The sequence below is a fragment of the Pangasianodon hypophthalmus genome, chromosome 9 (genome assembly GCF_027358585.1).
Source record: "Pangasianodon hypophthalmus isolate fPanHyp1 chromosome 9, fPanHyp1.pri, whole genome shotgun sequence".
Lineage (NCBI taxonomy): Eukaryota > Metazoa > Chordata > Actinopteri > Siluriformes > Pangasiidae > Pangasianodon > Pangasianodon hypophthalmus.
Window position 1 is genome coordinate 21,407,639 of NC_069718.1, and position 16,226 is coordinate 21,423,864.

Below are 16,226 nucleotides of genomic sequence, written 5' to 3' on the forward strand. Positions count from 1 at the left end.
GTCTATTTCTGTACATCTTAATGACAGTCTGTCTTTGTATGTCAGTTTATGAAGATAAACATCAAAAACAGTCATTTTAAGAAACCTGAACTCTTGTAGTTCAAATATCTCAAATTCTTCATGCCCTTAAACTGTCCTTCCACCCATCTTCCATATCCTCCTATGTTGCAACATGATCATCATTCACTGTGCGCACACACACACACACACACACACACACACACACGCTACACTCTAAGTGCCATTACGACAGTAATGACAAAGAAGGGGGAAAAAATCGCCTGCCCATCTCTTCCCATCACAGGCCCATCATGTAGAAAACCACACTGACATCAGTCTGATCTTACCCTCCCCTCATTTCTCCTCTCTTCCTGCAGTGCTGGTGGTGTGTGCCTCTTTTCTCCTGTCCTCCCCTCCCCCTCTCTTCTGCTTTTCTCTCACTACTCGTGCATTGAGACACGAAAAGGAGGCTCGCTGGAAACGTGCTGGCTGACAATGGAGCACAGCTGCTCGGACTGCAAACGGGGCTTTCATGGCTTGAATTAGCAGTGCCAGCTAGCTTCTTTCTTTCCCCCCTCCCTCCTTCGCTTTCTCCTCTTCCCCTCTCTCAATCTCTCTCTCTCTCTCTTTTCTACCCTCCCCCACCGTGAACTCCACAGCCATCCACACACACACACACACACACACAGCTTACAGCGAGTGCTGAGAGAGACACAGGGAGGGAGAAGGAGAGGGATAGAAAGGCAGAGGGAGGGGAGACTGAGGCAGCCATGAAAGGGCTTTGTTTCTCAGTCCTGTGATCGCTTTTATAGGCCTATCAGGCATGCCCCATGTCCTCACCATTCATCAGAGCCATGCTGGAAGCTGCCCTTTTATGCTCATGCACAACCGGCTTGCCCTGCCCAATTCCTCAATCATTGTAAGAGCTCAGAGCAGCTTTTAAAAAAGGCAACTGCTCCCACCACTGCTGCTGCTTCCACCATTTCATCTCCCTCAACCCTCGGTACATTTTACAGCACTATGGTATGATAACAGATCCTCGACAAGATTTAAGACTCAGTGAAAAACACCAGCAGACCCATCATGATTGGTGCAAAATCCTCTTCCCAGCGTGCGGGGGAGAAAGTGAACAAGAATTATAAAGGCCATCATTACCTTCCCCTCTGCCTTTGCTCATTTTTAACTCAATGTGGATTCATCTGCAAGGACGCGGCAATTGTGTATGCAAAACAAGTTGATCCTGACTCTTTCAGAGAGCTCTGTGAGAGCGAGAGAAAGAGAGTCAACAATCCCCGTCCCCCACCAAGCCACCAAACTAAAAACAGCAGCACCTCACACACCAACACACACACTCCCACTACCTCATTCAGACTCTGTACTCTTAGACAATCTCATCAATCACTCACGGCTACGCTTTACACACAACTGTAGAAACTAATATATCATACCAACATAGAGTAGAAGATTATTACATAAATTTTTTTATTTTACAAACAGTATTAGACCTGCATGTCTCTATTGTACAACATAATTACCATCTACACCCTACACAGTTCACTACGTGTAGTGCAGACCATTTGATATTCAGTTAAGAAAAAAAGAAATGTGGTGAAAAAACAGTGCAGAATGTAACATGGTCAAAGTAAATCTGTCTTATAGTTTTATATTTACTCGAATAAGATTAAACAGCAGTCCACATTCAAACCACTCTCAGAAGTACAATTCACTAAAAAACAAACAAAAACCTCAGATTAAGATGGAGCTCGACTAAAACTGAAGAACGGACAAAGATGTGCCTCCGCTTTTCAGTACCAATTCTTCTACACTGGCATTCTCACTGCTGCTGTTTTTCTGAAACCTGGCCTCACAGCACTGTCTTTTTCAACAGTTAACAAGTCGAACTCCACGCCAACTGGATCAACGGAGATGCCTCCGCCACCAGCGGTCTAGTCCCCCGGGATATTAATCTGCATGCCTGAAATCCCCTTAAAATAAACTTCTAACATGAACGAAGCCTTTGAAGAAAAACAATTTCAGATATTTGACCTTGCTGTGATCGTGACCATGTTGGGATCAATCCCAAAATCTAATCAATTCTAACCAAAACAGACAGAAGCACGGACGGACACGGCGATGGACCGATGGCAAAAATCTTGGATAGCCAGAAAATCGGCCTCGAGTTCCTGAACAGGAACGTGTAAGTAAGATCTCTGTATGACAAACAAGAAGGAAGCCATTGAAGTAAAACTATTTCAGAGATTTGACCTTGCGGTGATCGTGACCCTGTTTGGATCAATTCAAAAATCTAAAAATTAAACAGTTCAACTGCTAGTAAAAATGATTTTTCCATATAAATCCTAGAAACATTCAACCATTCCTTCTTGAGATACCATTGCTAACGAGAATATCGGGCAGACGAACGGATGGACAACCCGAAAACATAACACCTCCACCATTCAATGGAGGAGGCATAACAACAGTTCCAAACGTTCAATAATTCTTTTGGTTTTTTCAGAATTTAGATGCAGTGAACTATGACAAAAGTTCAACAATTTAACAATTTACAAAAAATTGGCACACTTTTAAGGTAAATGGAAAAAAGTAAGGAAGGATGTGTTGGGACTAGAAAAACCACAAGCCCGGTATTTGATGATCCTGAAACTACGCTCTCCCAAACCACACCATGATAAATAGAAACCTAATCTTGTTGCCGCATGTCAGCCAGGATTATGCCGAGCTATTGGTCTGCCGAGCCTCCAAACACGCTGTGATACACAGATTACCCCTGGGAACCCATTCTTCCAAATAATTAAGTCTTTGGAAACATGAGAAAAATGGAATCTTCTAGGCTACTGAGTCCACGAGGACAAGCTGGAAAGGTGAAAAATAGTTAGAGGTATCAGTTATCTGGTTCCTTTCAAGATGAGGGAAAGCATGCCTGTGCCTGTTTCAGATGACTGGAGGAAAGCATAATACAGGGTCCTTCAGGTCTCCATGCATAGGGGACTACGTTAGCCAGCACCACGTCGGTTGTGCCTTCGTCAGTGGGTGTTCGTGGATGTCCACTTCCTGATTGGCCCGCAACATTTCCAGTCTTTTTGAGTTTGTTAATAAGTTTGGCAACAGTGTCGTGTTTGTGATGTGACCATCATGGGAAAAGGGATCATATAAATTGCATTGTGTTTATTTAGTACTGCTCTGAATAAGCTATTTCACATAACAGACGTTTACATAGAGACCATAAGACACAATAATAACTCAATTTACACAAATTAACTACTTCGAAAGTTTACATACGCTTGATTCTTAATACTGTGCTGTTACCTGGACGACTGTTTTTATGTTTTGTGATAGCTGTTCATGGGTCCCTTGCTTGTCCTGAGCAGTTAACCTGCCCACTGTTCTTCAGAAAAATCCTCCAGGTCCTACACATTCTCTGGTTTTCCAGCATCTTGTGCATATTTGACCCCTTTCCGACAGTGGCTATATGATGACAAGATCCAGCTTTTCACACTGAGCACAACTCAGGGACTCAAACAACTATTACAAAAGGGGGGGTGTAAACTTTTGAACAGGATGATTGGTGAAAATTGTTATTATTTTGTCTTCCGGGAAACATGTAAACATCTTATGTAGCTTCTGAAAAGCAGTACTAAATGAAAAAAAAAAGATCTTTAACCAAAATAACAATTTACAACAATCATCCTGTTCAAAGGTTTACACGCCCCTGGCTCTTAATGTATCGTGTTGCCTTCTTGAGCATCAGTGAATGTTTGTATCCAACATCCAGGTAACAACACAGTATGGTTCATTTGTGTAAATGAGTTATTATTGTGTCTTGTGGACTATATGTAAACATCTGCTTTGTCAAATAGCTTATTCAGGGCAGTACTAAATAAAAAAAACACAATGCAATTTAAAAAAGAAAAAAAAAACCATTAAAATTCCACAGATTCTGCAAGGCGTACGAAAACTCATGACCCCAACTGTATGATGTTCTTTTGTCAAAGGCATTCTTAAAAGCTATCTGAAAAAAAATATATAAATATAATTGATAAAAAGTGTTACTAGTACTGGGTTGGTTACTAAAATTATCTGCTTGAACAATGACACAAAAACTCAAACAAACTCTAACTGCCAATGATTGGACGAAATGGTTAAACATTTTTAATTTTTAATTGTGTCTAAGCATGTCATAGTAATCCCTATCACAATACAACAATAATAGCCACTGAAAGCTATCACCCCTTTTCAGAAGCACAAGACGTTGAATCTCAGGCATTATAGTGTTCCAGACCTTTCACTCAGCTTAATCTGGTAAGACATTATTCACTGACACTTGGCAAATCCACTGGGCTGTACACAATGGCAGCTAATTCCTCATTTGAGCTAGCAACGAGGACTAGCAGGGTGTGGATTAGGGCCAGCTCGCTTTGGGTCAAGCAGAGAGCCAGATGTTGGACAGTTAAACATTTCCACACACACAGTGCACCTTCAGTGCTTTGACAAGAATTTCCTGGATGGCTGTCCAGCTTCACTATAAAGCTAGCAACGCCCGTCAATCAGCAGTACAAGTATGATCTCATGACTTGGTCTGCATTGTGCTCAATGGTTTACGCCCAGCATGAACTACTGATTGAAGAAAATCTACGTTCAACTAGGATTTAGTCTCCTTATAACATACACAAATAACATACATGACGTTTTCAAACGTTTTAGTTTCTGGGACAGTTCGAATTGCTATAATAGGGAACGGAGTGCACTTCAAGATGAAACGTCATTACGCAAACAAAACCCAGAAAGCTAAAATGTTTCAACTCCATATGATGAAAAAATACTGACATCAGCCGTTATTTTGTTTTAAGAAAGTTGCCATGAACTAAAGCAAGCCTTCCAAATACAAAGATATATATTCACAATGAGGTTTATACCAAATGCTGGATAAAATTACCCAATAACTTGGATGGATATGGACATCACACTCCTTCTGACAACTACCTAGCATTTCTTTTTCAAATTTATCTGAGAATGCATTATTAACCGTTAGTTTTATTACCCAAGTTTCACATTTCCTCATGTAGATCCTATTCTATTCTATTTTTCTATTTTATTCATTATATTCTGCTTTTATTATACTCCGTTTTATTATGTATCACTGTTGCGCTGTGGGACGAGGCACTAAGGAAAAACATTTCACTACATTAACACTTCACATGTATGTAATGTATGTGACAAATAAAGAACCTTGAACCTTGAACCTAGATGCAAGCAATGGTGACCAAATAAAAATTGCTTCCTACTACCTCTTACTAGATCAGTGTATGCCTTTGGAGTGTCTCAGTATAACTGAGTCTCAGAAACCCATGAACTACACTTTGATTTGGAGTTTTAAAATCAACCAAAGCAGTTTATAATCCAAATGCTATAATCCAGATGACACTGATGGAGATGGTAAATGTTGAGAGGAGAAAAGAAAAAAAGTACAAAGAAAAAAAAAAAGGGAAAAAGCTACAAAAAAATTGGCAGATCCCTGAACTATTCATCCATGCTCTCAATTATCCACCAGCTCATTTCAAAGGAAGCAGCTACCACTTAAAGAATTGCACGCACTTCAATGGCTCCCATTTAGAATGGAGCTGAGCCTGCAACCACAATGGAGGCTTGTTTACTCTGTGGAAATCCGGCAGCATTAGTTTGCAACCGGAGAAGACAAATGGAAATGTCTACAGCTCACGGTTAAAATGGCATAAGTCTGTCACTTCCTAACATATTCTGATGATTGCTATTCATCTGCTAGAGTTAGGCTTCAAGATTCTAACGAAAGCTGTGTCTACAACAGCCGTGGAGTGAAGACCGGAGCTGAAAAGGAAGAATCTTGGATTTACTTGACTCAAAGTGACAAACACTTAACAGTTCATTTACATTTGCGCTTAAAAAAAGGGACTAGTGCCTTTTCCTCAAACACAATATTTGCCCTTACAGAGAAAAAACACGGTCTTTAGGTTTCTTTTCTTTACAACCTCAGTTAGAACACCACATCACCACCCAATTCAAGGCTGTGCTCCACAGATAAGAAACAGGGCTGAGCATGAAAGTAGCCAGTGTTATTCTGTTGGAAAATGTGTGCGTGTGCCATGTTTGCAGATGCCAGTCTGGCAGAGGAGCCCAGCGTGACCCAACAGTCTCACATTCCAGCATGGCCCGAATGAGAGTGAGGTTTCTGTGGGGAGAGAAAGCAGCCGTGCCGACAGCCCACTCCAATCTGGCTGCACCGTGGGATGCGGAAACCATAAACCACTTTAGAGAGGGCTGAAAAGCAGGTCTGGTTCCCCTCCGTTACTCGATAGCATCCGCTCGCACCTTCAGGCGTGTTTTTTTGTCTTCAGATTTCATGTTTTTATTTCTTCTGCTTCCACGCTACCTCCGATGCCCTGAACAAAGCCCTCATGCTTGTGCAAGGAATGCTTTAGAAGCGAATGGTGGCAGTCAGAGGCAGCTGTGAATGGAGGATAGTGGTAGCAAAGCCATGTAAGAAGAGTTTTATGGTTTTAGGGAATGGCATTCCTCTCTATCGACCATTCAGCTGGACCACTGGCTGGAATGGCTGCACACATTGCTTTGGAATGAGAGTTACACCAGACTCTTCAATTACAAGGAACCTATATTTAGGCTCTTGAGCCTTATGTTATTAGACAGCACAGCATCATGTTGTCAGGAACTGGCACATAGAATCGTTACATCATTATTAACACTAGCACACTGGAAAGCTCCAAATAACACTAAACTAAACATGGAACAGAAAAGTCAAACAAATTAAGGCATGACCTTGTCCTCAGTCCAGGGCAAGTTTTAATTAACAAATGATTGAACAAAAATAAGAACCTTTTTTTTTTAAGGCAGTAAATTTCTCTTTGCACTTTATCGGTGAAAAGCAAATGGAGCAGAAGAACAGAAACATTACATTTCAGCAGTTCTTAAAGAGAAGCAGGTTTGGTAGCCAAAAGCAAATCCAGGCTTAACTGCTGATAATATACCAAGAAGCCTTGGCTAGCGTGCCAGATAATACGAATTCCCTTAATAAACAAAACTGGAAACTTGGCACTGGTTTCACTGCAAATCACTAAAGCCTCATAGAGCGTGACTTTCAAATTAAAAATTTAAATAAATAAATAATTAAACAGTAAAAGATTGGAACAGGGATTTTTTTGTGTGTGTGTTTGGTAAATGGCTGCACATTGCCCAATTAAGTGGTTTTAACACAATCACAGCATGGATCATGGTTGATAGATTAAGTCTTTACCATAAACTGTCAAGCACTACTCCACATCTGAAAAACAGCTGCCGTTCTTACTGGAAGACATCTTAAGCTTGTCCTTATTTTGGCATGCACATTTATCGTTTACGATCCATCATCATTCAGAAATTTATTAGTAAGATATCTTCACTTCATTATGACTGCTAAAGTGAGAAAAGGTTGCATGGGACTTTCCGAAGACAGACAAGCAACAGGACCCACTGCAATGATCTAGATAGGAGTGGATTCAATTTCATGGTAAAACTGGCTGAAAACCAAGCCGCGTTTAGGAACTCAAGACATTCCAGCGTTTAGAAACTCAAGACATGCCAAGACCAGAGAATTTGGTGGCTATCACAGAAGTTGGAAAAAAACCACCATATTTCCTAATTTTCCTAGATTTCCTTGGATTTTTTCCCAGAACTTGGATGAACTATGATAAATAACGATACAAACCGCACACTGTAAAAAATTACATACATCACAGAGCTGAGGTTTCTCGAAAGTTTTTTAACCCTTTCCCATCACGTTTCAGTGCAAATATATTGATCCTGCCGGATCCTGCGATATTGATGAACAGTCACATTGTTGCTTAGCCGCATCACACACTGCTGCACAGTATACTCTGAGCAGTGACGTATTGTTTAGTTTATATTTTCTCTGAGATAGTTGCATAGTCAACAACATATTAGGAGTTAAACTAGCACAGGACAGGGGAAAAAAAATACTTTTCATGCTGGGTCTATTATTTTTCCCCCCTACAACTATCTGGCTCACGCGCAGAACATTGCAATATGTTGTTGGAATACTGAAGAGCCACAGAGCCAATAATTATGTGTAATAGACAACGTTCGCCTCGAGGGGCGAAAACTCCCACTGCCTGACAACTGCATCTATAAAATTATAAGGCACTTGCAAAGAAAACTGCTGTCGGGACAAAAAAATTTCAACACATAATAAGGGATTGTGTTTTTGATCGCTACAGCAGTTGGGACCTGTTCTAAACCTTTTAGAAGTGTGGCTGCTCTGTTTTCTCATACGAGTAGCCCTGACGTGAGGAGTGGATCAAGCGCGTTCATAAATGCTCCATTTTTATGAGTCAATAAACACTGGAACCATCAGATTATAATGTCAATAAATCATTTTTAATCAGACCACCTGATGTGTGAATAACAGTAGGGCTTTTTGTTATACAAGCCAATGAGCCCATTCTGGACTATTTAATGAATAAATCAAAATAATAATCAATAATGCTTATCCTAGCATCATAGTGTGTCCATAAATGGCAAATAAATCTGAAGAGAAAACCAAGAGGAGTTCATTTTTGAGGACAACTCCGCAACATAATTTTCCCAATCACGGAGGAGAATTCAAGCTGATATCCAAGCCTTGGAATGCATCGCTCTTGTATGTGCTGATGAACGTCAGTCCATTTACCCAAATTCATCTTGACAATAGAGTCTTCGTTATTAGCGGAACATAAGAAATATGTTGAGAATAGCTCTAAAATGGCTCAGAACGACAATCAGCAATGAAGCTAGAGTGGGGTTTATGTTGGTCTTGACCTGTCTTGATACTGGATGATTGAGTTCTGCATAAGGTTTATTATTAAAGTAAAAAATAATAATAATAAATACATTTTTAAAAATGCAGAACAGTGATATCTGGTTGTTTGGGAAGACTTCCACTGCTTGTCTGCCAGTAGACCACCCAGATAAGTCTTCATTGTATACTGTAATTAATTAATATTATGAATTTATTAAGAATGTAAAAAGATGTTTTGCTTTTTGAGAAATGTTGGATTCGTTCAACCGGCTGAGTCCTCAATACAGAAATCACTGAATGGCAAAGAAATATAAACGCAGCTTTAAATCAACCCCAAAACACCACTGTACTCACCTTTTCACTTTTTACTTTCTTCAAGTTCCTACAGTCAGTGTTCTCCATCTCCTCAGGCTCACTTTTAATGGTCAAAGGAGGAACTATTCCAGCAGCATCAATGGCAATATTCCCAATTTGTTCAGCACAGGTTAGGTCTGAGTTTTGCCTTCCTTCGAACGGGGTATTGCGGGATGGTCCTAAGGTTAAAACTGGAGCTGCTGTGTCCTTTTCTGCAGTCACATTTCCAGTTGCTACTCCTTCACTTTTGTCCTTTTTATTTTTCCCAGTTCCTCCATCTTTGTCCTTCTTTCCACTCGACACATTGCGAGGGGTCTTGGTACTTTTATCTGCACCTTTGCCGGCACTGGCTAACGCTCCTGTAGCTGTGCCTGTAGCCGGCCCTGTACCCTCGCTCGGGGTCCGCACCTGCGACTCTTTCTTGGTCCCATCTGGAGTTGAGGACTTGCTAGTATCCTTTGAGTTTTTATTACGCTTAGACTTAGACTTACCATCCTTGCCTTGAGCAGGCACAGGGCTCACGAATTTGATATTGTCCGGCAAAGCAGCTACTGCGCTGGGGGGTGCAGCCATTCCGCCCCCGTCCTTAGTGGCAGACATCTCAAGCTTGTCCTTCTCTAGGTCGGCGTCAAGGTCGATGATCAGATTTCCAACCCCAATGTCCCATTCATCTCCGCTGTCGTAAGTGTCCACCGCATTCGAGTCCACACCTTTCCCGCCTGCAGTGCCACTACTTAGGGACATCTTATTGCCAACGGCCCAAGCGTGCCGGAGTGGGGTCTGACCTTCTCAGACGTTCTGGGGCAGTAAGAAATGCTGTTACTGTAGCCTCAGGGTTGTCTTGGTTTCCACTTCCCAAATGCCCACATTTTTGCCCTGGAAACAAAAATATTGCAGAATCAAATTAGTCACAGTAGAAATATTTATGTACAAAAAAACCTGTATATTTACATGGATTCTTCATTTTAAGAAAATTATAATCAGAAGAAATTCAGAGTTAGGAAACAACAGACTTAGCTTATCGCATTTTTTTAACAGTGGTATTTTGGTTTTTAGTACTTGCCACCCATTCTGAAAACTATAGGCAGACATGCGACAATTCCATCAAAAATTCACTTCAGGTAGGTGTAAGATAGTCCCAACTGTTAATCCTTCACATAGCTCACCCACAACATTCTCTAAACACTCCTATTTACAAGGTCTAACAGAATACACTTTGGCATTTCGGCTCTTGAGGGCTAGTATGGAATATCTGTCTTTTTGACGGCTGTGCACTGGCATTGTCTCAGAGGCCGTTTAGGGAAAGAAGCATCTAGAAGAATCATACATGAATCCATCACAGCACAAACAACCTGATGTAATCACAGCCTGAAATGAACAGGCAAGTATACTCCAAGCACATGGTGCCGTCAATGACTCAGTGTGATTAACTAGTATTGCTTGAATACTAAATTCAGAGGAGCATTACTCCAATCACTGCTTGTTATATTATTTAATACAACAGCGGAGTAAATTCCTATACTGAAAAGCAACAGACATCATTTACTGCTCACTCTTTTCCACATGTACTCATTACATGAGACTAAAAACAGAATATCTGAATACTCATTCAAACAAATTAGAGTGAGAAGGCCAAATACTGTGCGATCTGTTATTACAATCAAAATCACTGCCAACAGCTAGCAATATATTTAGAGATTTCAATCCGAGATATCTGACAAAACATGTATTTAATGGGCAAAATAGCCAGTTCATATTGTTCTCAATTATAGGGAGCTATCAGTAGGTCAAAGAGTAATTGACTTATGAAATTGCTTGAAATGACTCATACAGGAATAAGATTCATGCTCATCTGATTAATGGCATCAAATCCTCCATTTTCAGGTAATTTGACACAAAAATAATCTTCAAATCAGAAAACAGCGGGCTGACGTGATACACTATACTAGGCCAGAATTTTTGCTTATTTTGACAACAGGCTTATTTGGAGGGCAGCTTGGACAGCATTGGGCTTTTCATTTCACAACCACACAAAGGAAAATGTGTTTCATGCTGAACATGTCAGCTTAGGTCTATAGGCCAATTTTCATTAAAATGTTTTCATTAAATCAGCTCAACTGTTTGTACAAATTTGTAAGAAACACTGGAAAGTTTATTATTTCAATTTATTCAATTCAGATTCAATCTCTTTTAATTTACGTGCCATCTATTACACATTGGTGAAACAGCTCCTTTTTTATTCCACACAAAATGCTCTTCATTAGACAACATTTTGTTTTTAATTATGCAACATGTCTATTGGAATTTAGTGATTAAACTGATGGTGGTACAACACTTTATCTATTTTCAGACTCATTATATTAATTGAGCTGTAAAGAGTACACAACTCCTCTCCAAAGCTTGGACTCAGCTGCTTTGGACTCACTTCACAGTAAGTGAATCAAATCATTCAGTCTGCTAGTGAATGCTGGATAGGGAGCAATGCAAGATGATCAATATTAAATAATATCAAAAGGCAATTTGGTGCCAAAATTCAATTCCAAGGAGGGAAGATTACTTTAATCCACTGAAGGCAATTGCACGTTTAATAATGCAAAGGCTTTATAATGCAAATGACTACTCGGTGGTATGGGGTCTTATAGGACATGCTGCCATAAAGACTGAATAACAGCCTAATCCTGATAACTGCACTTCACAATGTGGCTAGGTGCAGACCAGCTAAATATTATACGGACTTTTACAATGCTTTACTAATGTACATTCAAAAACAAGCAGAATAAAAACAAGAAGAGCGCGCATGAACTTCGTTCCTTCGCCTGATATTTGCTTAACCATCAAATTATGCCTGTGTCTCTATACTGATTCATAGATTAATGGGTGTTGTACGTGTAACTTAGCAGCAATAAACTGTGCTGTTCGCTTCACCCCTGAGTACCATCAGGTCCTGTTGACGGCAATCTTGAGCGAATCCAGAAATGTATCTAAGGCAATAAACTGCATCCTTTGGTACTGCACCTTTGGCCAGTAGAAAAAGCAGTTATTAATAATATTCTGCTGCTTAAAGTTCTGGTAGTGTGCAGGCACTTGTGGTTAACATGATGATGCCTAACATACTACTCAAGACACAATTTAAATATATTTCCTTACAATGCAAAAGCTTATTTATTTTTAAAAAATCATTTATACTTGAACACTCAGATGGAGATGAATTATGCAGAAATAGAGATTCTCTAATCTTACTGCGACTGTTTGAGTAGCTCTTTCTTTCCCTAAAGTGAACACAGAAAGATTAAAACACACACTTTTTGGCATGTTTTCCATAGCTTCTTCTGTGGTGTATTATCTGATCAATAAATTGTCACCTAAACACTAAAGCTTATATATTCTGGTATCATACTTTGTCATATCACCCACTTCTACACAAACACCTCAACAGAAAAAGATGTCAAAGCACTTTCACAGGCTTCCTAACCAGCGTACTTTCTCTCGCTCTCTCTCTCTCCCTTCCAGACAGACCTGAGGAAATGTGAAATACACTCCATTAGCACCCTCAGCCCGAGGGTGGAACTGCAGCTCCCCTGAAAAGAGGCCACTGTTTCATTATTGACTGTGATATTGAATCAGTGATGGCACGGATGTGTGAGCCACTTCCTAGCTGTTCCACACAAAACATCAATGATGTCGAATCAATGAAGACACAAACTAAACTAAAAATAAAAACATGTAAGCACAAAAGGGGAGCAAATGAATAAAACTTCAACTAGGCTTGGCAGGGGCCAAGCATTTAAAATAACTGTCTTTATAAAACAGTAAGAGAGCTCATTTATCTGATTAAAATTGTATACTCATGATTACACAGATGACAACAAAGGACTGTTTTGTACAGCATTTAACTTCCACACAGTGCTGAATTGATCTGCAGAATAGCAATAGCAGCTCAGAACTAAAGACCTATTGTTCCCTATTGTTCCCTATTGAACTATCAGGAACGAGGTCTGTATTAAAACTTATCATAAAACTTATAACTGAAATGAATTAATCCCAACCCTTTTCACTGAGTGATTATAAACCAAGAGTAAGCCAATTGAATTGTATTTCCTGTCTAGGGGACTGACTCATTAGTCACTGTTAATATTAGCTCATAAATCCTCCTCCACTTTATTGAAACAGCACTCATCAGTGCTTAGGGCAGCAACTTTCTACATAATTAAGGTCCCTAAGGTGCTTAGCTTGTTATTGACAATAATACGCTTTTCAAAATGGAAGAGGCATCAACGCTCTCTGGTTTGTAACGATGGCAGACGGAGTAATATGGTCAAGCTGGTGCCGAAGGAAAGTCAGTCGAACAGGGACACGACGTGCCAACGCTCCTTCTTGGAAGATTTGCATCTGCGGTGATGGCAGAACGGCAGCAAAAAAAATATATATATATATATATATATATTATATGGCTGCTTTGCAGTCAGAGATCAATGCGCCCCCACAAACACCCTCCAACCCCTGACTACAGCAACATTTCAATAGATCTGGAACAGGTCGTCCTCTTCATTACAGACACACACAAACGCCATCTGCTCAGTGTGCAGCTACTGGTGCCCTTCCAGGAGCAGTAAATAACGGCTCCAAACTAATTTAGCTCTCCGTGCCACATGCCAGCGAACGCTGGGAGAGAGCAGAGAAGAGAGGCAGCAAAGAAACTGCTCAGCAAACTGCTTTTCTCTTCTCCAGCCTTTCTCGACACGACATGGGCCTAATTAACACAGGCATCTACAGCGGACAGCCCTGCTGCAGGAAAAAATGTGGGCAGAATGGTAAAAAAATAAATAAATAAATAAATAAAATAAAAGAATAAATTAGGATTTGCAAACACCTTGCAGAGATGAAACAGCTAATTATTACTGCCTGGTCGACTTAATCTGCATACTATAATTATTTAAGAAAAAAGGGCGTAAAAAAGGATAAAAAATAATAAAAACGACAGAAGTGACAAATGATACAGAAGGAAAAACTGAAATCAACTGTTATATTAAGAAAGCAGGCAAGTTGATTGCAGAGCTTTTTCTGCATTCAATACCTTAGCAGCTGCTTTTTATACTTAATACCCCCTTCGCTGCAAAGTAATTGACAATCGCTAATGAAGAATGGCTTTCAAAGCCTGCTGATAGATAGGGAACGTGACAGCCTTTCTGTGTAAATCAGTTCTCAGTGAAGGGGAGGGAGCTTGAGAAACGTCCCCCTGGTTAGATTACACACTGCATCAGATGAAAGCGCCGCCACTCTGGTTTCCATCTTCCCCCCTTTCCAAACTGCTCTCACATGGCTTTTGATTTGCATCGAGGGCAGAGATGCGAGAGCAGACACAAGTGACAATGGAGTATTTATCTGCGACTCTCGCACTGAGCTGCACGGATGGCCTCTCGCCTCTGCGTTACCTTACGCTCACACTAGCAGGTGACAAGTCACTTGTGTTGCTTGTAGTTTGCCTCTTGTGGGCATGTAGCGACTGCAACTGTTGTCACTTGTAGGTGTGCCGTTTATTTATTTATTGCAATTTCCAATGAGAAACACTAGTAGCCAAAATTTACAACCTACAGCCCACCCTTCCCTTTATACACAGCACTTCTGTTTAAAATACATTCAAGCATGATGCACATGTCACGTAGGCTTCACATTAACTTTCTGGCAGATTAGTAAAATGAGCTAACTGTACTAGCTACGTGTACTCACCAGAGACACCAAAAATCTCTGCTACTTCCTTCCAAGCTCAATTTTTTTCCCCATAAAGTCTCTGCACACATTCGACAAGGTCGTATTTGACAGTATAAGACAGGCATGAGATGATAAAGCCATGATACGAGACAGAGACATACAGGCTTCACGAGACGACATTGACACAAATAAAATATTTAATTTGAATATAATATAAATACACATTACATTGTAAGAAAAGTAGATCAGGATTTATAACATAAGGTGTAATTTTCCCCTATTATTAACATATTATTTGAATCTTTTTCAGTGTCATAAATGTATCTCATGGTAACGTTATTAATATGGAAAGATTGTTTGGAGGTAGACTGTGCCTTATGATTAGGCGAAATAATAAATTAGTCTCATCACTGCTCCTACTGCTGTCTGACATCGACCTTAAATGCACGAGCATGTCACACTCACTAATTTAACTGTACAGATTTGAAAAACAATCATGCTTTTATTTCATATCTTTCCTCATCCCTCCAGGTTCTGGTTACGCCAGCACAACACATGACCTGCTTCTGAAACAATTCAACACGTGAGTGTGACTTACATCAAGTGCAGCACACAGCTGTTGATTTTCACACACGCTTCAGACCGTGACCAAGCCAGCCATGGTAGAAACCAGAGTGCGTGTATATACAGTGGTTTACGGTAACTAACCTTCAGATGGCTACACTATGGATCTGCTGTGAATCTAGTAGTGTGAAAATGTTGAGCAGTAGTGTACTACGTGCTATTTCAGTATTATTTTTTTCGAAGTCACACAGGTCCAGTGAAACGAGACTGCAGGTCTCGTGTTTGGCACATAACACTTCCTTTCGATTAGCTTAACTTTTCAGACTATTAAGTAAACATGCTTTGAGGCAGTTAGGTTCCTACTTCCAACCTCCGTGCTCTGTATGCTACTACTTTTGGTGCTGCTGCCTCGTGTGTAAGAAGAGGTAGAGCTTATAATGAAGAGTAAATGGAAATATCACGATACATGATATAAGCAGCAAATTCGTCTTGCCAGTATTTTGTGTCGCAATATTTGAGACAATAATATTCTGTCTCATGCTTAGCATAAGATGAAACTACAGTTTGGTTTCTTCCATTTTGGTGCGTCAAATATTAAACAAGACCTAACCGCAGTTAGGAAGTATAGTCATGAGTGGGGATGTAAAGAAGCATCAGGCCATGCGCTCTACAGGATTGGCTGCTTTCAGGCCAATCATTTGTTGTTGTTTTTTTTCGCTCTACCCCGTCATACCTAATCTGCATAGAATTAAGAATACCG

At 40.2% G+C, this 16,226-nt stretch overlaps 1 protein-coding gene across 3 annotated transcripts in view; it reads right to left on the reverse strand.

The window, feature by feature from the left end:
- Positions 1-16,226, reverse strand: part of znf609a (zinc finger protein 609a) — a 102,036-nt gene that overhangs the window by 54,199 nt on the left and 31,611 nt on the right. For 2 of the 3 annotated variants that reach the window (XM_053237246.1, XM_026919356.3), the window contains exon 2: positions 9,194-10,069. In XM_053237246.1, coding sequence (XP_053093221.1) covers positions 9,194-9,937 — 744 coding nt within the window. In that variant the 5' untranslated portion in view covers positions 9,938-10,069. Of the gene's footprint in view, positions 1-347; positions 9,156-9,193; positions 10,070-16,226 lie in introns of those variants that run through there. The other variant, XM_053237247.1, reaches the window with a different exon arrangement.